This window comes from Chenopodium album, chromosome 18 (assembly GCF_948465745.1).
Source record: "Chenopodium album chromosome 18, dcCheAlbu1.1, whole genome shotgun sequence".
Lineage (NCBI taxonomy): Eukaryota > Viridiplantae > Streptophyta > Magnoliopsida > Caryophyllales > Amaranthaceae > Chenopodium > Chenopodium album.
In genome coordinates, this window is record NC_137851.1 from 50,475,677 (window position 1) to 50,503,014 (window position 27,338).

At 35.5% G+C, this 27,338-nt stretch overlaps 2 protein-coding genes across 2 annotated transcripts; one reads left to right on the forward strand and one right to left on the reverse strand.

Moving 5' to 3' along the window:
* Positions 1-1,204: 1,204 nt before the first annotated feature.
* On the reverse strand, positions 1,205-4,730 carry LOC145591042 (UDP-glucosyl transferase 74CD1-like). Its single transcript, XM_081647429.1, has 2 exons — positions 3,880-4,730; positions 1,205-2,121 (listed from the first exon to the last, which is right to left on the reverse strand). Exons 1-2 carry the CDS (start codon positions 4,564-4,566, stop codon positions 1,399-1,401), a joined length of 1,410 nt encoding a protein of 469 aa, XP_081503555.1. The 5' UTR covers positions 4,567-4,730; the 3' UTR covers positions 1,205-1,398.
* A 3,767-nt stretch (positions 4,731-8,497) lies between these two features.
* LOC145591043 (protein ABC transporter 1, mitochondrial-like) lies at positions 8,498-22,800 on the forward strand. Its single transcript, XM_081647431.1, has 9 exons — positions 8,498-8,644; positions 9,890-10,596; positions 10,888-11,113; positions 12,092-12,244; positions 15,918-16,076; positions 17,958-18,117; positions 20,650-20,759; positions 21,412-21,528; positions 22,001-22,800. The coding sequence occupies exons 2-9, from the start codon at positions 10,037-10,039 to the stop codon at positions 22,388-22,390; spliced, it is 1,875 nt and encodes a 624-aa protein (XP_081503557.1). The 5' UTR covers positions 8,498-8,644; positions 9,890-10,036; the 3' UTR covers positions 22,391-22,800.
* The last annotated feature ends 4,538 nt before the right edge of the window (positions 22,801-27,338 follow it).

The window sequence follows — 27,338 nt, forward strand, 5'->3', positions numbered from 1 at the left end:
AGACAGCAACACATCTTATACTTAACCTAGCCTGTTACCAACGACTACAATCTAATTAAGCCGAATACTCATAAGGAAAAGGTAGGCTTATTTATGGAAAGACTGATCAATGGTCTTATTATTTTTGACAATTTTACTAACGCCCCGTTTGGTTTGATGTAAAATATTTTCAATGAAAAATTAGTTTCCATGGAAAACATATTTTCTAGGTAAATCACAATTGCAAATTGGTTTTCCATTGTTTGGTTGCATACAAGAAAAGTAAAAAATAGGAGTGGGAATGTGAGCATGAATGAGAGGGAAGTAAAATAGGAGATAAGGAGGAGGGAGGAAAATGTGGCTTGCCTTGTTTTGTAAAGGAAAATGTTTCAATCATTAAGAATGAGATTTTCCACCCTTGGGAAAACTGTTTTTCGCCCCTTCACAAACCAAACAAGTGAAATGGGAAAATCATTTTCCATGAAAATATTTTACATCAAATCAAACGGGGCCTAAATATTTTAAACAAAAATTAATAGTGTGTGATTCCTATAGGCGTGGGAACCTTGCATCATACAGCTGTTTCGCGAAAAGAATATACTGTACAAATGTAAAGAACGTACAGCTGTAATGAAAAGAACATACTATTAAAATATAATGAACATATACCTAAAGTAAAAAGAACATATTTACACCAAAAAAGAGTGAAAATAACATATGTTCATGTTTTTTGATTGTCAATATAATTTACTTTTATTTATGATATAATGTTCATTGCTTATTGTGTATTTTTCTTTGAATTTTGTTTTAAAATTATGGTGGGTACATATAAATAATGTTCATTACATAATATTTTCATGTTCTTTACTAATATTACAGATGTTCATTAGATATTAAAAAAAAAAAAATTGATGTTCTTTACAAAACAGCTATATGTTGTTTATAAAATAACTATATGTTCTTTATAAAGTAACTACATGTTCTTTCCACTTTTTTTGTCTATATCAAGCAAGGTACAGACTCCTGTACCTTAAAATTTTCAAAAAATTAAGGTGAGCCGGAGATTATTTGCTCATATCAATGTTAAATACTCTTACTAATATTGGGTCTCAATAAGATTGACAATGTAAAATAGGCACAATTTGGGAAATTATTTGCTGGAGCTCTAACTCTACAAGAGATTGCATGTTAATAATACATTTTTTTAAAAAAATAATTACCATCATTAGATCATAATACATAATGCCCATTCCATTACTTACAATTTAACACCAACATTCTACAACAGCTGTAAATGAAAAGTTATTAATATGTTTGAAACCTTGAATGGAAAGTCTACAAGCTAAGTCTTGGACTGTTCTTAATACAATCAAGGAAATAAAATCGGAAATGAAGCCTATGAAAACACTAACACAACCCTTACAAGGATGCAAGCCGGTTGATGATTTCATCAATATTCGCATCTGTACTGCCCCCCTCGCTGACTGCTTCCCTAGCCAAGGCTTTCCACTTCGATGCATTCTCCTTAATCTTCTCTGCTCTTTGTCCATGCATAATTTCCTCAAGGCTGGACTTTATTTCCTCGCAAGTAACAATATTATCCTCATTCTTCTTAGGCCTTATTCCAACACCCCAAACTTGATCAACAAAATGAGCATCAATCAGTTGGTCCATAAATTGTGGCATTGCCAACATCGGAACCCCAAAGCTCAGTGCCTCAATTGTTGAATTCCAGCCACAATGGGTTACGAAACATCCCACTGCTTCGTGAGCTAGGACATCCAATTGGGCGCACCAAGATATCACCAAACCTTTATCTGATGTTTCACTAATGAAATCTTTAGGGAGCTTTTTCTGCTCACCTTCCCTTACTACCCACAAGAAACTGCTTGGGTTTTGCTTTAAGGCCTCTGCCATTTCTGCCATCTGATCTACGCTCAAACTAGCAGCACTGCCAAAGGCAACATACACAACTGAGGCAGCTTGTTTGGTGTTTAGCCAATTCATACAAGCCTCATCATTTGGCTTATAGAGGCTAAAACCATAGTTAACATCATACTCAATACGTTTGTCAAGGTATGCAGATGGCAGTGTGGGTCCAATAGTCCTCACATGCCAAAGGTTTTTCATCCACTTGACAACCTGTAGTCATATCCTCAAAATTAGCAGTGGAATTTCACATACATTAATGACAGAACAAGATATGTTGAGAAAAGAGTGATATTAAATTGCAATCATAGGAAACTCCAAGAAAAAATAGTGACTATGCAAGCTCATGATGTTTTCAGTATTTGCTGACTATATTTGACACCTCATGTCAGGTGACCGAAAAGTTTTTTTGTTTATGAAACACACACCAATTACTAAATGCAACTTGGGTCTCTAGTACAGATGGTGGAGGTGAAGGACTATTCACATGTGATACTGATGCCAATTTTTGGAACCTTGGCTGTTTTATTCATTGAATACATAGATTATCTACTAGTGTAACACACTGAAATGAAAACAAAACAAATATTGAAAATAATAGGCAGAACCTGCCTACTAATAGTCTCTCAGATTAAACATTGGCGAGCATTTATATCAGGCACACATTGACAATCATTATTGTTAACTCCTAACTATAAGGCAAATTAAGCATTGGCATATACATCATGCAAGGTGCAAATTCTGTACTCTAGGGGGATGCCAATTTATATACATGGTTGTTTGATCAGCATATTTGAAATAGATACTACCATATAGGTTCTTTCCTTTTGACCTTTGCCTTTTGTGCACATGTTTCTTACTTCGTTTGCAAAGGTTAAAAAAGAAAAGCTGATTTTTTAGGCCACATTTTCCATTTTTCTCACGCAGCTTAGAGCTCACGGTTACGTTAAATACATGCCAAAGATTCACGAAAGCATGTGGGAAGAATGTTTGAAAAGATGGCAGCGGCAATGAAGCCTTATTGCACTGCTGCCCAAGACCTTAGAAAGACATGATAAACAGTAAGGTGCCCAAAAAGGCACATTGGCTACTATAGTTTCTTGTCTGCAATCTGTTTTTATGCAGAGATATTATTTTATTTTTTTTACGAGCTGTGCCTCACTTTAATGAGTAATGTGATTTGCATCTAAACTCTAGGACCCTTATTTCCCAAGTGTGCCTTGAGCCTTTTCTAACATTGAGTGGGAATGAGCAAAGTTTGTTACCCGAACAGTCTTGGTGGGAATATTCTCAATGTATATAACATTGTTATCCTGACGGTAAAGTCTCGGAGTATTATGCAACTAAACCCATCTAAAGCAACAATAGCCAAAACATCATATCATAGCCATATAATTCCTACTTGCAAGGGACGTCTCCTAACCATAAAAAAATACGAAGTATATAAAAACTATCGGCTATTAAAACCCTGTACCAGAAGATGCAGGACTTCAGCAGAGGCCCAATTGGCTCATCAGCTGAGGGAACTGAATTCCTGTAACCAATCACTCTGAGTCCGTCATGAGATTGAGCACTGCAAGGCAATGAAATCTTGACAAATGACAAAGATGTGGATCTCCCCGAGTTTTGGCTTTTGAGGGAATTCTAAGGACCTAATGACTCTCAAACCTCTTCTGATGCTTATCTACAACAATATTAGGTGTGAATATTTGTTGCTACTTGATAGAGCCCAAAGTGGCTGATCTCCTAATGAAGTGATTGTTTCACTACCCATTATTACTCCTCTTGGTCCGGATTAAGTTGTCACATTACTAACTCAAATTACACGATAGTGTTGACATATTATTACTCCCCACAATCCAGTATAAGTTTTCACAATACTAATTCAAATGAACACAATCTTCAAAGTCGCAAGAAGAACAAATTGAAGTCCAACAAAACAAAAAAACAGAAAGGAGGAAAAGAAGTAACCTCATCCTCAAGTTGATCAAAGGAATTGAAGAGAACCCAATCAGCAAGATGAAGATTCTCCATAGACACAAGCACCATTTGAATGAGAAGATGAAACGGCTTTTTACCAGTAACAGCACCTGAATTATCAGAATTGGAGGAAGACGAAGACAGATATTGCAAGCCAGGCAGGCCTTTTAGCAGCTGTTCCTCTGACACATTCGGTACCGACGAAGGAGGATCAACAAATAAATTGGCAGCAGCAACACGAGGATACTCCTGCAGAAACATGGGGTAAAAAGACGCCATATAAGCGCAGCCCTGAGTAACAAAAGCTGCAGTCAAGACATTACATTTCTTGGCCACATCCAATGCCCACTCCATAGCAGCGTCGTAAACCAGCAAACATTTGTTACCAGATGATCTGCTGAGAGTGTTAGTAATAAGTCGGTCGAGTTGGACTGATCCTTGGATCTTGAACTTGTTCATTCGTGCTTGGAAGCTGAGTCCGGTTTCGTTCGAGTCATCGTAAATGGTCTCTAAACGAATGAAGTTGAAGTCATTGCTAGAGTTGGACATCTTTTGAGTGGTGGTAAGGGTGGTAGCAAGGGTGATTTTAATGTTGCCTTTGTACGCTAAACGTTTGGCGAATTGAAGCATGGTGTTCATATGACCTTGGCTGTGAAATGGCATCACTATTACCTCCATTGATTATGCTGATCTTGGTTTCTCAATCGATGGAGTTTTATCAAAGTCAACTAACTTTTTTGGGATTAAATTGATTGATGATTTTGAACAGGGTAATTATTATTCTTATATAAGTAGAAGCTTTTCTCACGAGGATCTCGTGCTACTCCCCAGTTGGCCGTGATACTGTACTCGCGTTATTATCTTAATGTAGAGTTGATGAGGGCACCAGACTCGTGGGCTAACAGTTAACTACAGGGTGAATGCGGATCAAAATTTAGAATTAATTGAGGCGGTCTCGAAAAAAATTTATGCTATTTTATTGGATGATTTGAACGGGTTGGCAAGAAAGCCTCAATTTATCTTTGTGATAAATTAAAAAAAACAAAACGTTTATCTGACATTTCTATAAAATCTCAATCAATATAACATTTTGTTAAATCAACAATAATGGGCCTAATTTAATGAAAAGTTATTGAGCGATTTCCATAGATAATGCTAAAATAAAAAATAATTCCATATATATGTCAGTTTTAAAACTATTTTCCGGATACAGTACACATAGGCTTAGTGAAGGTTTGTAAAATTTGAGACTATAAAGAACCGCTAATACCATTAGCGGTTCTAATTTAAAGAACCTTTAACCATTACAGGCTCTTCAAATAGAACCGCTAATGGTATTAACAGTTATATATATATATATATATATATATATATATATATATATAATTATCATGAAGATAAACTTGTATTTTCTCCAAGGTGGCATGGCCGAGAATGGTGCCAAGTACTTTCTTAGGATGAATAAAGGCATAAAGCCTCTTAGGCTCTAGTAGGAGTTGGTTTCTTTTCATTTGTTTTGTTAGTGGTTAGTTTGTGCTTTCTTTTTGAGTCTTGCCTCTCTCTTTCACCAAAAATTTAAATTTAAATTATAAAAAAAATAAAAATAAAAGTTGATGAGGATTGGGCAATTGGCTATGAAAGTTTTACTTTTGTATTCTTTTATTTGGGTAAGAAGAAAGGAGTGTTGGATGGGTGTAATGTGGTTGTGAATTGTGATGGAGGATGGGTGTGAAGGTAATACTTTGACAACTTTTAACAATTTCCACACTCAAGAATTAAGATAATTTGAGCATTTAATTGAATAAGACTTTAAATCAAAAAAAAAAAAAAACCTTAGAGATGGAAAATGGGGCGGTGTGGATACCCCTCCCTGATATCCATATACATCTAACATTTGTATATCTATTACCTCCCCACTATCCATATTGAGTATGACTTTTGATATCCATATTAATTCACTACTCACTAAAATCATATCCATACTCGCTCCAATAGAGACTTATATGGTACAAAATTCGCAAAATTATACCCACCTGTCATCCCAATAGTAATCCCAACTATGCTTTATCCGCTTATCCTAACACTTGTACAATCAAAGTGTCATGCTTTCCAAAATACTTTCAATAGTCATTAGTTAGTTAACTTTTATAATGATGGTTATGGTACTATATATTTCTAAAGATTGTCTATGTAATTTTATTCATTAATGTACTTCAATAATAATATTTGTACCTCTATTTTAAAAAGTTAGAATAGTGTAATATACTAATATTGCCCCATAGGTTTGTGGAAAAATATTTCTAATTTGCAAACCTTATTATTACAAGACTTTTTTTTTCCTCATGAAATCGAAAGAGAAGCTCTAACCACTTGAGTTATAAAAATTTTACAGTAGCCTTTTGAAAAGTGACTAACACAAATCTAATGATGTGACATAGTTTGATTGGATGCTATAAGCCATGTCATCTTGACTTTTCAAAGCTTTTTTTTTATTAAAATTCATTTTTTTATTTATGATATTCTTTTTTAAATTTTCGAAAAGCATATTTTTATAATTTCTGAAATTCTTTTTTTAATTTCTTAATTAATTTTAGCAAATCAAAATCAAATTAAAAATCAAAATTTAAAAATTAAAAACAAAAGTTGTTCTTCATTGTTTTTCATTTTCTTCTCCAAAATCAAAACTATTATGCAAATTTGTCACTATTATTCACTAATTTGTTCAATTTTTCACTGTGACGTTCAATCTTTAATTTCGTTCATAAGTTCATTTTGTAGCATTTTGAATTTTTTTCCGTTTTTGATTTTAAGGTTTTTAGTTCTTAATAAGTCTCAACCAAAATTGCATTATTACGTATTTGTTAAGGAGGAATTACCCGTAAAGGTGTTTGGCTATATCGCGGTGATCGGTGGCATGGTGGTTAAGGCTGAATGATTGGTGTTCTTCATAATGTGTGATTGGAGAAGACAACCATTCGTTTTTTGTTTTCGTCCTTATTTGATCCGTAAACATGTAAATAATTTATCGCGAACTTGTTTGTGGCTTAGGTAATGACCAAAACTTCTTTAAGTCATTACCTTTGGAAAGCAGTGTTTTATACGTTCTGGTAATGACCTTATTATATCATGGATATCAATCATATCATGACAAAATATTCGATTAAACAAAAATCCGTGTTGTTTTCATTGTGAGAATTATATTATAAGATCTAACTATAATAAGAGTATACAAATGATTTCCCCAATAATAACAAGGTGAATTTGGAAATTCATATCAACAATTGCTTTTATAAAGTGTTGACCCTTATATTGATTAACAAAAATTATAAACGACATGTTATTTATTTGAAGCGTTTTATTTTGAGTTATTTTTATGAAAAGTATAAAAGGCAGTAGATTTATTTGAAGTTATTCTTACTTTTAAATATTACTCGTATAATTGTGCGAATAATTGGTAGGGAATATTTGAATTTTATGGTTCTATTAGGGAAAGCAAAGAGTGAAGTACTAAAAGAAAATTAACTGCACAAAAGCTTGTGGAGGATAACGTGTACGTCGTGACTCGTGAGTGATGTGAGAGGAAAACTAAATTTAAGAATAATCGAAAAATAGCATAATAATCTTTTACAAAATAAAAAGATTTCAAATAAATCTTTTAGCCTAAATTTTAGGTCCAATGAATGAACCCTCTTAGGAAAAATAGTTTAACTAAATGTGTTAATCTAAATTTTAATATACAAAAACCCTATTAGGAAAAAATGCGTTTGATTAACCGGAAGTATATCATAATCTGATATTTTGTCATGTCCATAATATAATAAGGTCATTACTAGAATATATAAAAAAAACTATTTTCCAAAGGTAATGATCTAAAGAAGTTTAGGTCATTATCTAAGGCACAAACAAGTTCGCAACAAATTATTTACATTTTTACGGATCAAACTAGGACAAAAACAAAAAAGAATGATTGTCTTCTCCAATCACGCACACATTCGAAAGAACACTAATCATTCAGCCTAAACCATCATGCCGCCGGCCACCGCAATATAACCAAACACCTATGCGGCCATGCAGGTATCATCCTTAACAAATACGTAATAAAGCGATTTTGGTTGAGATTTTTTAAGAACAAAAACATAAAAATCAAGAACTGAAAAATTCAAAATGCTACAAAACGAATTGATGAACGAAATTAAAGATCGAAGTTCACAGTGAAACATTGAACAAATTAGTGAATCATAGTAACAAATTTGCATGATAATTTTGATTTTGGATGAAGAAAATGAAGAACAATGAAGAACGAACAATGAAGAACAGTTTTTGTTTTTAACTTTTTAATTTGATTTTGAATTTAATTTTGATTTTCTGATATTAATTAAGAAATTAAAAAAAGAATTTCAAAAATTATAAAATATAATATTCGAAAATTAAAAAGAATTTCATAAATAAAAAAATAAATTTTAATTAATAAATGCTTTGAAAAGTCAAAGATGACATGTCTTATAACATCCAATCAAATTATGTCACGTCATTAGGCTTATAATAGTCACTTTTCAAAAGGCTACTGTAAAATCATCCCTTGAGTTATCCTCACTCTTTAAAATTACAATGCTTTTTTGAAGAGAAAAAATTGAATTTTGCAAATTTTGGGTCTGCCTACTCGTGGCTGCCTCTCAACCCCGCCTTCCCATCTCATACTCACTCCCAGCGCCGTTAACCGCCCACCGTTGTTCGTCGTCCTTCACCGGAAACAAGGGTTAGGATCTTCGTATTCTCTCTCCTCTCCTACTCTTAATCACATTGCGTTCACATTTCCTTTAAATTTCCCTGTTTTGGAGCTCCATTTCTTCATTTACAATCAATTTCTTCGATTTTGGATTCAATAAATTGATCATATTCTAGGTTATGTTCCTATTGATTTGTGTAATTGATTATGAAATTGATATTACAATATGCTTTCATCTTGGTGGATAGTAGTGATTCATTATACAATCTTCTTGCATGTATTTTATGTTATGCATGATTTGATTTGAATTACAAGTTTTTTATTTTTGACATATGATATGATGAAAGTTTGTTACATTAGTTTGAATGATTTGGGTGTTGGTTATAGAGTGAGAGCCAGCTTGTTCTGAATTATATTTTTACACATGGTAATGAGGTTTATAGATTGTAATCTTAATGTAGTTTCTCCTTGCTTCGTTGTTGTATTCGTGGTCGAATTAGTAATACATCATACAATGACTATAAATCAACAATGACTTCAACTTGACAGACTATGTGTTCGCTAATCTGTGCACATAGAGCTCTAACACAATTGATTTTATACATTTTCACTTATATAATGTGTGATTGTATTTAAAATATTTACTCTATTCATAATGTGATTGTGTTTATGTGAACTTTCTACGATGTCAGTGGCACGATATTGAAAATCAAACTAGTTGCAAGTCCATTCAGTCACCATTAGGTGCAATCTGATGAATTCAACAGAAGTACAAACTTGAGCTGGAATATCAGTCCTCATGTTACTGTTCTCCATTAATTATATTCATTTTCCTGGTTCTGTTCTTCAATTATTTCATAATTATATCCATAAACATCTGTTCTTGTTCTGCCTAACAATGGAACTTTATTCCAACCTGCAAACTTCATTTTAATTTGCAAAGGAGCGGTGTAGATCAAATTCACCTGTTCAAATTTGTAAATTTGTAGCTTGTGGGTAACCTTGGAGATCACACTTCTTTGATAGCAATATATATTTATCCCTTACACCCTGTTCCCCTTTTACAAGATAGTAGGGTGAAGTAAAGTAATAATTATATCCCTATTTTATTCTTGTGTAGCTATTGCAATTGTGAAGAGATCCTTTTCCAGTGTTACTTTGTGCAATCAATTGTAGAATTGCTGTAGATCCTCATGTAATGTTGGATTATTATGCATCATTTCCATATATATAAAATTACCGTCATTTTCACTGAGTACTTAAATTTATGGACAGATATTTTACTATACCAATTGGTTTGAGATTTACGTTATTATAAAGAAAGATGGTCCGCCAGTCAACATTATGATCTAGGAATACCGTCAGACAAGATTCTTGCCATATGCATTATACTTTTAGCACTAAAAGGCACAAACATATTCCATGAGTTCAACAATGAGAGACATGAGTAGGGTCGCTGAGGGATTATCATTAGTAGCCAGGGAGGTTGTGAGACGTTCAGGAGCAAGCGATGGTTCAAGAGATGCACTACAATCTTTCATTAAGAAATCTGCAAGCATATTTGGCCTTACGAGAGGAAAGGTACAGGTTCACCAACATGAACCGTTAGCAAGTAAGCCAAAGTCTTCTAAGAATGCCGGAGACTCTATTGTTTATTTTGATAGTGGTGCTGTCTCTACTACTGGAAATAGTTCTGCCTCCAGGGAAGAGGTCATTTCAAGTTCAGAGATTGCTTCTACTGGTGATTCGATTGCTGCTTCTTCGTCTGAACAATTTGTTTCATCTCCGACATCAGAGTCAGTGAATCAGCCTGATTTGAATGCACATGTAGGATCCAAATCTGCGGCTGATCAATTGATGGGTGTGGGGGAAGGTCAAACCGCCAACACTCCCATCTCTGCCTCCAGCACTACCATCCCTTTGAAGAGGCGGAAGCCTAGGGAAAGGAAAGTGCCTGCTACACCCTTCTCCAGGGCTCTTGGGTTAGTGTCTTATTTTTCTTTAGGAGTTTTGTTTTCTTAGTTTCTCCGTGTGCAACCTTGCATGGCTTGCTTTTGAGATTCCTATCTGATAATTTACCACATGTAACTGATGTAAGCCTGTTAAGTGTATGGTTATTATTGGTAATTATATGTTACATTGTTACCCACTCTCCTGGGAATGTTTGTGCATGTTGCTTGCTGAGCTTGCCTGCTATCTTTCCATGTTGCGGATTCACTCAGGATCACACTAAATTTCATTAAAATGCTAAAATATACCTTTCTAATTGGCAGGTTTGCTAGTCTAGGAGCTGGTCTTGCCTGGGGAAGTGTCCAAGAATCTGCCAAGACGCTATTTTTAGGAAGGCCTGATTCGCCGGATAACCAGTCTAGCCCTTCTTCATTTTTATCTGAAAAAAATGCAGAACGGTTAGCACTTGCTCTTTGTAGAATGCGTGGGGCAGCACTGAAGATAGGGCAGATGTTGAGTATACAAGATGAATCTCTTGTACCTGCTCCGGTACTAGCTTCCTTCTTGTAATTAAGCCTTTTTATTTATGTCTGGTTATTTCTATAATCTAGTAATTTACTGACGCTTTAGGTTTTGAAGTTAATTTATCTGCTTTATAAATATGAAGAGCACTTTTGCTCTAGTACTGTTATGCTTTCTAATTTACTATTATAATTGAAATAAATAAATAAATAAATATTCTTATCTCCAAAAAAAATTAAATTATGCAGTTTTCCATTAGTATTATTGTGTTCAATGATAGAAAACCTTCTTATGACATTGAACCAAGCAAAGCAACTGTAAATATTTAATGGGATATGCAAACATATTACAATGCATTTATGAGATAAGATATAAAAGAATATTTATTTGTCACAGTATCACTTGAGTGAGTTGAGTCACACTCCTTAATATTATTAAGATAAACCTAAGTGCATAAAATTGAGCCACCAAATGACATGGAAACAAGTGAAGCAGCTGGTTAATTTCTAATGAGATGCATCTACATCTTGATATGCAACAATGAGAAGAGATATGGAATTATGGACTTGTGGAGGAATATCAAACTGTCACTTGAGTCTCACCCCTTTCCATGTTGTCAACACCATTGCCTTGGATCCAGCTGCTGTTTCTTCTTCACTGATCAGTGAATTTTTAGGTTCTAGATATCTTTAATTTTTTTTCCCCGACATTTTCATCCCTCCAAAAAACTTAATTTTCTATCAAAAGAAAATAATACTGTATTTTGCTATTGTGCGATGTAATTGGCATGCAATTCTCAAGCTTTTGATGTGGAGGTTTCAATTAATTTTGTGAAATAAAATTATATGTATAAAACAGAATTTCATTTGAAGTAAAATAGTACACAGTATATTAAATTTAAGCCCTATTTTCATGGACTGATTCTTTTTCAGATTAATCAAAGGAAATCAGTAAATAAAGTAATTATGGAGTTCTGATGTATTTGGTTCTCGCCTTCATTGCTAGATCTTGGCTGCTTTGGAGATAGTCCGTCAAGGCGCTGACGTGATGCCAAGGAGCCAAATTAATCAAGTCTTGGATGCTGAATTAGGGCCTCAGTGGTCTTCAAAGTTGAGGAGTTTTAACTATGAACCCATGGCATCTGCAAGTATTGGTCAGGTATTTTGTGCAGTTATATTGCTTTTTTCCCCCTTCCTTTGCTTTGTGAATTTCCTTGTTGATAATTTTTGTTAGCTGACCCCAAATTATTTTAAGACCAAAGCTTTGTTGTTGTTCATAAATTTCCCTGATTGTCATATTTGAGGTACATTATGTTTGAGTAGCAAGTTACTTTTGTCTTATCTTCTTAAATCTTATATGAAGTATCTAACAACTGGGTTCCTGAAGTAGCCAGAGCCATGGCCAAACTTTCTGTGTGAAAATTTTGAACCTATTGCACATAACCACCCAATTCATGCTGATTCCCTGTGTTGAACCAGATTAAGCCTGGGCATACCACGCCAGTTTGAGGTGGTTGCGCCTGAACTAGCCCACTAGCCACCTTTGCTGTAGGCTAATTGTCATTGGCACAATCCTTTTCAATGGATTTTTATTGGGTAGAAATACTATATGAACAGTATAACTACAATGTAACTCTAGACCTCTATTAATAACCAAATGCTAGAGATTTAATTGACAAATGCTTTAACAAAATCAAGGAAAATACAGTAATCTTGTGTTGATTTGGGGCTATGGTGGAATATTTTTTTGATTAAGCAGTTCATGGTATATATTTTAATTGATTTTTGCAATGCAAAGATGCCAATAAAATTAGGGAAAATGCTCTTGAAGTTGTAATCTGATGCTACGAATTAGCATAACTTAGACATCATGAGTGGCAGAAATTAGGGAAGAAGATGCTTTTGATTAATAACCTGAATTACAGCTATTGTGAATGAGAATTCTACTTTCAAGAGGTGGAATCATTTTACTCCCTCTCCGTATTTAATTACTTGGTGACACTGACCAACAACTTAGAAGTTAGAATTACCTGATTTGCTTACATTCCCCATGAATCAAATTATTGTATGCAATCTGGAATTTATGTAATTGATTAGTGAACTGAATAGAATCGCAGCGAACCAGTGCTAAAAGCTTAATTATTTACCCCTAAGAACTGGAAGGGAAGCTGACTTGCATTCCTGAAATAATTTCGTCATCCACTTACTGGAATTTGCATAATTTAAGTGGCACTGCTCCAACTGTTGACTGTTTGACCACTTCTGTTATTCATGAAGCATGTAGATTAGACCTTTGAAGCCCAAGTCCTAAGAAAAAGAAACCAGTGGCAAAAAAAGGAGCTGATTGGCAGGTCCTTGGTCCTGTTGCACATGCCAATTAGTTTGCAGGTCTGAGATATCCTTTTAGAACATCCTTGGTTAAAGCCTTACCTTTAAATCTTGCCAATTAAGAGAAAAAAAAAAAAAAAAACACTTTGTAGGAGCCCTTGACTCCCAATTGTCCTTGGGAGGAGCGACAGTGAAATCATTTTCTAAAGTAAATTTGATAGATATGAAGACTGTCACATCAGCATTACATCAATTCACCTTCAAATATGGGAGGTAACTCCAAAACTGGGATTTGATCTAGACATTAGAAACTATCATCTCTATTTCTATTTATTATCTATACCAAAGTGTCAAATCCTCTGATGGAACATCCTCAAAAGAAGCAATTTTGGAAAGATTTGAATCTGGAATGTTATAGGTTAATCCACTCTTCCTCCTCGCCCTCTTTCAATTATTAAGTTCAAGTATGGCCTGGATATGGTACATAATACATGCACTTCTGGTGGTTGGAACTTGGAATTAATATGTAAACAAGGATGTGATTTGCAACCTATTTTTGTTAAAACACTTCAACTTGGTCACAGAGCAAGATACATTTCACGTCAATTGTGTTTTTATAATGCGTTTCAGGGTAGCAAATTAGGTAGCACTAGGATTGACCAAATATCTCGTCTTTGAGAGGATTTAGAAGGTCTTTTCTTTTTTCTTTTTTTTTTTTTTTTTTTTTTTTTTTTTTTTTTTTTTTTGTCTTCCCTGAGTGTTAAATGGTACTTGCTCTGTGTTATGTTAATTGACACATTTTCTACAGGCGCCTTTGCCAATGCATTACTTCAAATAATTATATCTTCATATACAACAAAAAATTATACAAATTTAATATTGAAAAATAGAAATTGAGACGAATCAAACAAGACCCCACTCGACTATTTTTTTTTCTTAAGAATAAATCACATAGTGAGGTCAAAGTAACTTATGTGAAAAGTGGAAGAAGTCAAAACGTGTCAACTAAAAGGAAGTATAAAACTTCTTTCATGATGCTCCTATATGCACCACTTCGTATGTGTGAAGCAATGATTTCTTGTCTAGTGAACTTGCATAGTTGCATGAAGTTGGCCTGTCACTTGTTTCCAAGCCTTATGGATGTTTATTTGTGTCAATAATTTGCATCATACTCTTATAATTTAATTTTTTGATTTCTTAAGTTTCTTATCTAAAAGCTAATAATAACTCTAATAACTAGGCCTGTTCACGGATCGGATATCCGATCCGAAATGTGATTTCGGATCGGATATCCGACTCATCGGATGTCAGAAATTGATATCCGAATCCGATCCGAAAATTTCGGATATCCGATATCCGAAATCATTCGGATCGGATATTTCGGATATCCATTATCCAATGTTATTGAAAACTCAAAATTAATTATGGTTGTATTCCTGTAATCATGTACCTGTTAATCCTGTACTGTTTTTTTTTTTTTTTGAAAAACCTGTACAATAATTGTAGTAGTCTTTTTTGCAAATTAAATTAATAAAAAAAAAAACCATTAAATAACATACAACTCCTCAGATACAAGCAGTACTGCAGTAGCATACTAGGAATCTTAGTGCATTACAAAACCAACTCCTCCAATTAAAAATACAAAGCTTAATAAAGTCTCAATATTACAAAGTTTACTAAAGTCTCAATATTACATTTTACTAAATAAAATAGAATCTGAAACCATGACATGTTAGTGACACTCTGCCAAACTAACTAACCACATTTTAGCAAACTCTTAATCAACGAAATTAACTTTTGATTTTACCATCTACAAATTCTCTTAATCAAGCTCCTAAATCCTCAACTCAACTAAAAAATACAAGTGTCTAATCAAGTTAGCAAGCAATCAACCCCAAATACATACCGGAGAGGAGCGGAGATAAGCCGAGCAAATAGGTTGGTGTCGTGTAGATCTGGACGAGTGGACTGAAGGAGTGAAGGAGATCTGGAGCGTGGACTGATCTGGAGCGTGGCGGTGGGGTGGGGTGGCGTCGTGGACTCGTGGCGGTGGGGTGGGGACGTGGGGTGGTAGCTTGAGGCCTTGAGCGGCTGAGCGTAGAGAGAGAAAGGGAGGAATTTAGGGTTTTTAGTGAGAGAAAGTGAATAGGGTTGTCTAGGGTGAATACTGAATAGGTTGTCTAAATAACTACTGATTTATTAATTTGTTTTAATAATATTTTTTTTACAAAAATATATTTAATTTCAATATTTGCCCTTTAAATTTTCGGATATCAGTTCGGATATCCGATATCCGATATCCGATATTTTTCGGATATCGGATATCCGAAAATTTAAAAATCAATATCCGAAATTGTATCCGATATCCGATTTTTCGGATCGGATATCCGATCCGAAATGAAAACTCGGATCGGATATCCTAAAATTCGGATCGGTTGCGGATCGGATTTTCGGATTCTCGGATAGTTTTGTACAGGCCTACTAATAACTGTTGAAATTTTCAGGTTCACCAAGCTGTCACACATGATGGTATGGAGGTAGCAATGAAAATACAGTACCCAGGAGTAGCAGATAGCATTGAAAGTGACATCAAGAATGTGAAATTGCTGTTGGATTATACAAACCTGATTCCTAAGGGACTTTATCTTGACCAAGCTATGAAGGTGCGTGAAAAATCTTTGAGGTTTGGATCATCTTAATTTTGTAACCTTTTTAAGAATTTGTTATATAACACAATTACAAGGGATAGAAAGGAATTCGGTTTGTAAGTTTATTTTGTAGCAGGGTTCATTTGATGTTTGTTATGTAAGAAAATGCCTTGTCGTTTTTATGGCAGCAATGCAGCATGTAGCATTGTCTTAGAGCATAATACAGTCATGGACCATGGCCTCCTTTGTAATAGGAAGCAACGTTGTTGTTGAAGGGAAAGGGGTTAGAGTAAGGAGGTGAGGGCAAAAGGGATGGTGGAGGAGACTAAGAATAATAAAATCACTAACAAAAATCTAAGTTTGTTATACAAAGTGTCAAAGTTACAAACTACTTCCTCCATTTCTATAATTGACTTATAGCTCTCGGCACACTTTTTAAGGAAGATGGGAGAGAAAGTGTTGTGGGTAGTTTAATAACCTTTGTTAAGTAGCAAAACAATTTTGTTAATTGAACCCACTCACCCACCACACCAACAGGCACTCCACCGCTGTTGCTACCGCCGGCCACATGTCATCACTGCCACCACCACCCCACTCCGTCATCCATATCTAATTGCTTCCACCAGGTCAAGTGCTCCTCCTCCTCCCTCTTGCTTCACTTCCATGGCCACATCCCCACCGTCGCTCCTCTCTCCTACAACCTTATCTCTTTCATCCTCCTTCAGATCTGCCTTTTTTTTTTCTTTCTCTTTCTCCTTCTTTCGTTATCTTACTCTCTCTTCAAACCATAAATAATGAGTGTTTTGGGCGAAAGTGGTGCTAGGCTATGGATCTAATGGTTATCGGGTTTAAACTTTAAAGAGAGAGAATTTGAGCTAAGGGTGAAGGTGATGGTGCTAGGCAGTGGGTGTTTTTGGTGGTTTAAGGGGTGATTTGGTGGCCAAGGATGCAGTTCTTTTTGGTAAGGTGGGTATGTGATTTTGGTGAGTTTGGGTCATAGGGACGGAGGATAGTGCGAAGGGATGTGACTTCTGGTAAGGGTGGTGGATATTGGCAGGTAAGGGTGGCAGTTTGGTGTATTGGGTAGTGATTTTTGGTGAGGGCAGCAGATTTCGACGAGTTAGGAGCAGTGAATTGGTGTGGAGGATGGCTAGCTGGTGATTTCCAGTGAGGGTGCCAGTTTCTGACGAGTTATTGGTAACGCATCGGAGTGGGTGGTGATATCCGTTGAGGGTGGCAGTTGTACAGCAGGAAAGCTGGTGGTTTTAATGGAGAAGGTGGTGGCTGTTTCATAAAAAAGTGTTGAAGGGGCTTGAGATTTGGGGATTAATAAGCTTAGGATTGGGGTGATTAAGGCTAAGTATGTGAGCTTGTAGTTAAAACCATTCCATTTATATTATGGGTCAAGTAATATGACATTTTCGTTTAAGGATGTTAGTCAAGTAAATAGAAATGGGGGAAGTATATCCTAGAGTTTTAGATTATCTTTATCTTTTTGGATGTCCCACTTATTCTCCTTGCATGTAGACCTGGAAAAACCGACCCTTAGCCGGTAATACTACCCAATTTGTACTTGAAATCACATGACCTGAATTTGATCTGATCTGATTTGGTTATGCCTGATAAACAATGTGTCTAATGATGACTATAATCACAATAGCCTATTGCAAATAGAACTAAATATGGAACTACCCAAATCAACCCAAATGATTCATGACCTGAATCTGACTCAACCCGAATTGGTTATAGCATGAACCCTTGGATAAACTGCTCCAGCAATATGTGATATTTTAAAGAAAGATCCTCTAATTTGATTGTAAATGACATTTTGAACAAACTCCTGAATTCGCAATTGTATTTTATTTCTTATTTTACCGTTGCTTTACGTTGTTGCAGGTTGCAAGAGAAGAGTTATCCCGTGAATGTGACTATGTGCTGGAAGCCAATAACCAAAAACTATTTCGGAATCTCCTCTCTGAAAAACAGGGGTTTTATGTGCCCTTGGTTGTAGATGAGTTATCGAGTAAAAGAGTCTTGACAACAGAGCTTATCCATGGTAGTTGCTTAAACTTAATTGTGTGATGCTTTTTAACTGGAATAAAATTGTCTGCTTTTTGAATTTGCTAAGACATCTTACTCTGGCCAATCTAAGATAATATTTTCATAAATTATTAATCCAATGTTTCACTGCTTATAGCATGTTTTTCAGTTCAAGGCTTTTATAAGTTCTTAGAGATTACCTTTTGCATACATGCATTGAATTACCTTCAATTAGATTCGTTTGGACAAAGGTCTATCATGAAAACCCATTAGAATATTACTAATTTTATGTCTCTATTTGTAGAATGGTACTTATCATATATCAGTTTATGAGGAGAAACATGTAAATAGAGATGTTGAATTTGCAAAAAAAACAAAATAAAAAAAAAAAAAAAAATGCTATATCGTCTTTTTTTTTTTTTCCTTTGAAGGGAATGTAGAGGTAGGGAGGGAATTTGGTGGCGTGTCTTTATCTTTAAATTTGAAAGTTTTTAGATCAATTGAAAAATCTATTAATAAGAAAGGAAAAGGATCAGACATCTACATCAAGAACTAGTGAAAGAATATTGAGTGCCAGTACTTCTGTGTATATTTGAACCTAAGCTCAAATTATTCTTTTAGATTAAGTTAACAAAGAAATCAGAAACCCTACTCTGCTCTACAAACTACAGAGTCTCCCAACAAAAAGTACTGGTAATTTCAGTCTCATTTTTTTCTCCAGTAGCAGGCTGATAGAACCCCTCACTCCCTGAGCTAGCTCTCTGCCTTAGTGATGTTCTTCCTTTGTGTCCCCCAAAATTACAGACCTGCTACAGCTGCAACACTCTAAGAGAGTCTTTGAACAATTCCATCTGGACTTGATAGTTGCAAATTATATACTTCCTCCGATTTTAATTGCACCATACGCTTTGGGCACAAGAATTAAGAAAGGGGGTAAAGTGGGGGATACCAATAATGCCCATGTGAGTACAAACAAAGGAGAGAATAACGGTTATTATCAAATGTATATAAGGGCAAATTGTTATTTAGTAGTGTGAACGCATGATAAAGCATACCATAGAAGGATGGTGCAATAAATGTACAACTTCCCAAAAAGGAAAATGGTGCAATTTAAAAAAAACGGAGGAAGTATTTTACAAGAAGGAAGGTGGGCCGCATTTACCAATTCATATGACCTATGTTATATTGACTCGGGTAATAGTGTCGAACACAGGTATGACCTATAACCCACTTGAGTACTAAGGATGAGATGTGGGCTATATGTCATACCCATATTGGCCACACCACTAGAAGCATTGTGGGTCACTAGGCAAAATTGTAGCGTCATGGCCTAAGGGGGATATTTATGAGCTCCTTGGCACTGCCTCCCCCTGCAGAGCATTATATTGGTAAGGCTAAATATTCCCACTGAACACAACATTGATAGTAACATGATAATGGGCCATTTGGTGGACCAAACAAGCTCCGAATGGCCTAGGATTTGGGGTGTGCCATAATTTGGCTGAATGACGATAATGGTCAGGGTGAATTTCCAAGATAAGGTCCTAAATGTTCAAAAGTGCGTTGGAAGGCACTTTTGTGTTCTTGTGTAGAAAAGTCTAGCTAGGAGTTGTGTAGAACTATCTTTTACGTATTTGTAAGAAACTTCTTTTTATGGAAAGTTCCCTTAAGGAGGGGGGGTGAGTTTTAGAATAGAATACTCTAGTTCCTTTAGTAAGGTGGCCTATAAATAACCACCAAGGCCCATTTGTGCATCCTAGTTGATAGGCTACCAATAATAAGCTATCTTTGCAGAAACATGTGTTCTCTTAACTCGTTCGCTTTCCTTCAACAACAGTATGAGGAAACTAAAGCACAATAGTGTCAAGTCACTGTTCGGGTTCACTAACGACTGTGACTAGCTTGTGTAGTTGTGTGTTCACTTTTCTACGAGGGTCATAATTAATCAGGCAAAGTACTAAGGGATGTAGTTAGTTCACTTGAGGGGCATTGCTTAGCTCTTAGAGGTGTGCTAGCAAGAGCATTCTCAGAGGCATAAAATTAATTGTCATAAAGGAGAAGGATTGACTCAACTTAAGCAATGGGGCTTATCGAGTGGCACACGGGGCTTGGCTAGCTTTGCCGGTAGTCAAAGGATCAGCATATGACATAGGTAAATTGTGCTGTAGAATAAAAGTAGAAGATTTCCCATCAAATCTTTGATTTAAAGACTTGGAAGAATAAACACTCTCTTACACAATTAAATGTGGGTTTACCCAAGCATGAATCTGAAGATTCCACCTGTAATTGAATTTCCACAATAAAATTGTATGCTGCTGACAACACTGAAGGACCAGAGAATTTGATCATTAAATGTTGCCATTGTGTAACCTTATTTAGGAGATAAAGTCATCAATTTATACAAAACTAGGAACTTGACCTTCTAGACTTCCCACGTATGGTATGACTCATAGTCAGCATTACTTCAAGGTTATTGTCTTTTCATGTTCTCAGAAAATTACGTCACAGCTCTAATGGATCTTTTACATTCTTGAATTAATGTTGACAGGAATTCCCATTGATAAAGTGGCATCACTGGATCAGGAGACTCGTAATGATGTTGGGAAGAAGTTGTTGGACCTGACTCTGATGGAGTTGTTTGTCTTTCGTTTCATGCAGGTATTTAAGTGTTCACTTTTAGTTTCTAATTTCTAATCAATCGAATTTTCAAGGGTATTTGTACTTTTTTTGCTCTCATATCGAGCCCCCAATACTTCAATGATTGGACTCCACCTTGCAGCATAGAGGTGACGAGTTTGACTCACTTGTTCCTATGAACTTTTAGGTCACGAGCTGACATTGAGCTATTGAGCTGCAAAGAAAGATATAGATTTCTGGCTGCAGTTAGTATGTGAACGTAAAAGCTCTGTCTTTAGGGCATCTAAGATTCCAGGTGTCTCACTTGTTTGTGGGCAGTAAGGAGGTGGTTGACGGCCAGGGCTTTGCTCTGTCTGGGTTACCCATTAGTAGTATGGAGTAGGGGCCTAGGTATTGTAGGGTTTTATGGAGTGGCAAAGTCTTTACAAAAATACGAATCAGAATAAAATCAGTATTCTGGTTTACAGTGAGCTAGTATTGATCTTTTTTAATCTTTATGGAGTTAATTATTATGGGAAATCATTCACATTTTTAAAGATTTCATCTTTCATGCTCTCTAGTAACTCGTTAGTTTGTGAAAGATATATTGGCAGTTCTTTTCTCGTTTTTCTATTGCAAATGACAACCTTTCTCTTTTATGATAACATTCTTATGTACCCTGTCTTCACTGCAGACTGACCCAAATTGGGGCAACTTTTTGTACAATGAAGCAACAAGAGTGATCAATTTGATTGACTTCGGAGCTGCACGACATTATCCAAAGGCCTTTGTAGATGATTATTTAAGAATGGTAATCTTTTAGTTCTTTACTCACCATCCCCAGGGGAATAGTAATATGTTATCCTTGCAGTGTATTTATCCTTGTTGCATGCTACGGAGTATTGTCTGCTGTCTAGCTCTCATAAAAATGTTCACAAACACAATAGTCAGAAAGTCTCCATTAGAAAAGGGAAGAGTAATCAGAAATTTAAATTCTGTTGCTTTTTCTAGGGGAAAAGAGAAGAATAACAAGGTAAATTCCTGTTGCTTTTCTTGGGAAATTGATTGTAGGGTGTTTCCTGAAATATAACTGCTTGGGAGATTATAACATTTGAAACACGGTGGACATAACTGATGGGATGCAATGCAGGCCACTTGGCAAATTTATCAACTCTTTTAGACCAAACTGAACATGATAGTCTAACCTTTCTTGGATGTTAATGTATTTATATGATCAATCCTCCAATTCCATTTCAGTTATCTGAATAAGTAAATATTTTTAGGTGGTTGCTTGTGCAAATTGCAATAGAGATGCTGTGATAGAGATGTCTCGCAGACTTGGCTTCCTTACAGGGGAGGAATCAGAGATAATGTTGGATGCTCATGTTCAGGCGGGTTTTGTTGTTGGCCTGCCTTTTTCAAGATCCGGCGGTTATGATTTTCGTTCCACCAATGTTACACACAGCCTCTCAAATCTAGGGGCAACCATGCTTAAACACAGATTGTCGGCTCCGCCTGATGAGGCTTACAGTCTTCACCGTAAACTTTCTGGTGCATTTTTGGCTAACATCAAGCTAGGCGCTGTTGTACCTTGCAGAGAAATGCTGTTGGAAATATATGGGCATTACAATTTTGGAGAAGATAGTGATCAGATATCTAGTGGATCAGTTTAGTGAACGAAAAATATCTAGTATATCTATCATTTATTTAATTATTGATTGGTATACATAATAATTCAAGGATGTAATAGTGCATCCTTCAACTGTACAGATTCTTTTTCATTTCCCCCAGTTTTGGACAATTTGCATTGGTTATACGAGGGAATTATAGCATGTCTATTTTTATGGGGAAGGCCTCGTACATATTAGGGTGGAAAATCGAGGCCTTGTCATTTCTTACATATTAGAAGCAATTAGATCGCTGGAACATTAATATGCCCCATCCTAATTCATACGAGATAGCTGATGATGGGTTTTGAACTTTGTTCTTTATGTTCTCAAATAATATAAACTACTGTAGTATTTGAGAAACTGGGGTGCTCCCATGTTTAAGCTTTATAATTATCTAATTTTATGTTGTATTATACATTTGTTATGTTTGTTTTGTTTCTGTCACTTTGTTTTTGGGTATTGCACATGATAGGATTAACCGAAGAAAGGATTAAAAGATGACAAAACTAGGAAGGAGAGTAAAATAAACGTACGAGTTATTTTGAATTTTCATTTATTAATACAAAGTATATCAGTAGATGATTTAAGGCAAATTTCTTAGAAAAAAAAAAATGATTTGAGGCAAAAGTTATTCTATATGGTTATTCTAATAACCAAATAGATTTGGGATCAATAATTATTCAAAAAACCTTCATGGATGAGCATCCAATCCACTGTTCATGTGTCATGAAGGGAGAAGGCATAACTTATTCGGAGTACTGTCGAAGAGCCTCTTTAAGACTATTTTGAGGATGTCAAAGAAACAAATCTACCAAAACATTAAGCTTCAAGATTGTTTTTACACTAATCTTGTGCGATACACGGTTTTAGCAATAAAACTTTTGCTCTTACGTGCGTAATATAAATAATGATCTTTCTTATTAGTTAAATATTTTAATTAAATTCAAACTCATACCATCGCTGATAAAATGTAAGAAAAAAAAATTCCATATAGCCATATAGGAAAGAAGGAAAACGAAAAAGACCAACCATACCTTTATTTATTTATTTATTTTTTTACCTCCATAGGAAACTTTGCAATTGGTAAATTTAGTCATAAAAGTTTTTAGGAAAATGTATAACTAATCTACATTTTCCAAACATAAGCTTCATCTTGAATGGAGAAAAAAAAATAATGTCATTTAAAATTTTGGAGTAAAATTTTTTAATAAGAAGTTGACACATGGCAGTGATGATATTAGCGATAATTACTTTATTATTAGTTATAGAATAGATAAATAGATTCTATCTTCAATAGTAAACTAATTTGTGTAGGCAACTCTTAGTTGGGGTGCTCTAGGAATTTGCCTAGGGATTAGGGGATAATAACAATCAGACCTTAAACATCAAACGTAATAACCAAGAACAATAATAAAGCAATAAACAAACGATTTTAATATAAAGAGAGGGTTTAGAGATACAATACTGAATAAGGACAGACTCCTTGCACAGAAAGGACTCAACTCCGAGAGAATTAATGAAATAAATTGTTCGTATTAATGTCTTAGTCAGCGCATCATCATATTACAATGTATAATTCTGCTATTTATACCTAGGAACAACTAGGGTTACAAAGATATCAAAATATATTCAAATGGGGAAGATCTTCTTGATTTCATTCTCCTTTCCTTGTTCAGCAGGTGTATTTTTGGCATGTAATCGTATAATTGATCTCTTGATTCCCTTGCTATACTTGTATCAATCAAGCCGTGTTCCTTGAATGCTTGGTTGTGCCCTATGGTTAGTGGGCTGCTTAGTACAATGGGCCCAATAATTGCCCCTAATTTTTATGTTCAAGTCTTGAAGATGAAAATTACCAAAACTGTCGTTAGAAAGATTTTGAAATTTTATTGGAAGTTATTTTGCAACGGACAACAAAATTAAGGGAGTGGGGTGTTGGTTTTAAGGCAAGTGCTTCGATAACTGTGAAGGGCGGTTTATTTTTCTGTTGTAATTATTGGGTGTGCAGGCTTTCTTCAAATCACTTCACTCTTTGCCCCAATTTTGAACTTCCTTCTCAGGTATTTTCTCTCTCTTCTCTGTTTCCTCTGTTTTTATTTCTTTTGTTTTCTTTGTTTCTTTGCGATGGGTGAAAGTGGTGTTTTCAGGGACTGAGGAGGGTGTGAAGAAGCCGATTTTTGATGTGCATAATGTTTTCCCTGTTAAGGACGTTTATCCTTCTCATTTGACGAAGGATGATGTTAGGAAAATCGCTGCTACTACGCGTTTTCCTAATGGGGTGGTGGTGAGGATTCTGTCTTCAAGGGAAAGGGCGAATTGGACTTCTCCTGGTTGGGTGTGTTTCTCTGAATACCCTTTTGTGATTGGGCAAACCTTTCCTTTTTTCTCTCTTGTTCGCCAATTCCTCTCTAAGGTTAGGGTTTTGCCCTGCCAACTGTTGCCCCGGACTTGGAGAATTTTGCGAATTCTTGATCTGTTGAGTGCAAAATTGGGTATCTCTTTGGATGTGAGGGATCTTTGCTATCCTTATACTATTAGGACTAGTGGTAAGGGTCGGGTTGGTCTTCGTTTGAAGGATGGTGTTGATCCTTTGGTGACAAATTTGGAGAAGGCCTTTGATAAGAAGTAGTATCATAAGTTTTTCTTTGTAAGGATTGATTCTTTGGGTGAAGACTTTGACTTCCTGATTGACACTGTTGAGGCCGAAGGTATTTTAATTTCTGTTTCTTTTGTATTGTTTTCCTTCTTTGTTGATTCGGGCTTATTTGCGTGGTATTTGCAGTGAGCAAGTAGAAGTAGCGTGCCCAGTCTCAGCCTTTGATTGATCAATTGTACGAGTTGAGTGCGGACGAGAGGTCTTTTATTAAGTTAACGCAGCCTAAAGCAATTGTGAAAATTGAGAACTTGGACGACTCTGAATCTGACAAAGAAGTTGACAAAGAAATTGCCCCTGCCATGTCTCAAGGTTTATTTTTTTCTTTTGTGTGTGTTTGGTGGGATGTTGTTGCCTTGTTTGTGTGTTAGTTGCCTTGTTGCTTTTTGTATCTCTTGTAGTCTTGTGTTGCTCTGTTGAATTTGTTTTGCGTTGTTTGCTGTGTAATTTGTAGAAACTTCTAGATCGCTGAGGTCTCATAACTTGCTTAGTTCCTCGTCCATCTTGGATCGTATAAGGCAAAGGCTTCCGAAGTTGGTGAAGATGTTCCTGAGAAGGGACCTGTACTGAAGAGGGCTCCCTTGCCTCCTCCGCCTCGTTCTTCTTGTTTTAAAAGGAAGTTCGAAACGCCTGTTGACCTTGATGTTGCGACTTTTTCTTATGAGGCCTTGGCTCCTCACATTGAAAATTTGTTGTTTCCCTCCTTTAAGGAGCGCCAATCTACGCAGACTTTTGCTGACCTTACTCAGGAAGCTGTTGTGCAATCTTTCCGGGTATGGTATACTCCCTTAAAAAAATAAATAAAATAAAAAAAATAAAATAAAAAACATATAAAACAATGATGCAGGATTACTTGATCTTTATTGACGTGGTTCCTTGTCTGTTCAGTGTCTGTAGTCATGCTTGGGCGTGTTGAGTAAGGTTTTAGAGTTTCCCAGGACTTTTGATGCTATGAAGAAGGAGCGTGATGCTCTTATTGATAAGTACAAAGCGGCCTCTGAAGCTCTGAAGGGTGAAAGGACTAAGCACAAGGAAAGCCGTGCTGAGCTTGACGGGTTGAAAGGTACTCTGAAGGCTACTGCGAACAAGTCTCTTGATATGGCCAGCTATTACTTTGGGAAGGCTCGTTTGAAGATGATGGAAGAGTATCAGCAGGGAAAGCATGAAGCGTGAGACAATGTTGTTGAGAAGGCTTCCTTTGCGTCTACTTTTCCAGAAGAAGTTGCTGCTCCTGGTTCACTGCTGCTGAGTTAAGCTGACGAGAAGGTCAATTCTCCTGTGAACGAGGACGCCAAGACTGCCCCTGAGGAAGAGAAAGTCCCTGATGACAACACTGGAGAAAATTAATTTTGTGGTACTGCATCACCTAGTACTTTCAAAACAATTTCTATTTAAATGTAATTAGTATGTTGTTGTTGCCTAAGTGCAGTAGGATATTTTGTTTGCCTTTTTGCTGCCTTGTTACAGCTGGATGCTTTGTCTGTTTTTTTTGCTTTGGGCAACTAAGTAATTTAGTATTTTGTTATGCTATGTTGTTTATCTTGTTTCCCTGTGTATCCCAGTTGTATTGCAATTGGGATGTAGTGTTGCTTACATGTTTGTGCTTTGTGTGTTCCTTGTTCTGTATGGACGGTCTTCACGCTTTTGTTATGCTTTGTACTGTACTGTTAACCTTGCAAAACAGAGTAGGGTTAGGGGTGGCCGTGGGTTTCCCCAACGGCCCTCCGATGCTTAAGTCAGTACTCGTAGTGTAATACCCCGTATTTTCATACGTATTTTCCTAATTAATTGATTAATTATTATTTCATAAAAAGGATATTTTAGTAAATTAACTTAGTATTTGAATTTTGGAGCCAAAATGATATTTGAATTTTGGCGCCAAAAATATTTTGAAACCTAATTATTCTTTTTGATTTTTGGATAAGATTTATTATCCATTTATTTTATCTTAAAAACCGGATTATTTATATATCTCAGATATTTTAATTAAAGCAAAAACTATATTTTATTAATTAATTAAAAGGTCCGAAAATTCACAAATAGTAGCTAGGAATTTCGGATTTTCTATGTATAGAAAATTTCATTTTCTTAGTTATTTTATTGGTGAATAATTGGTATTTATTTATTTAATAATTTAATTAATTATTTTATACAATAAATATTATTTACACAATTATTTTTCATTCCTAAAAACTAGAAAAATAACTTCCTAAATTACTATAAGGAGGTCCGAAAATTTGAGCTAAGGAAGCTCAATATTTTCGGTCCTCTTGGGTGATTTTTGGGAGAATTATTTTG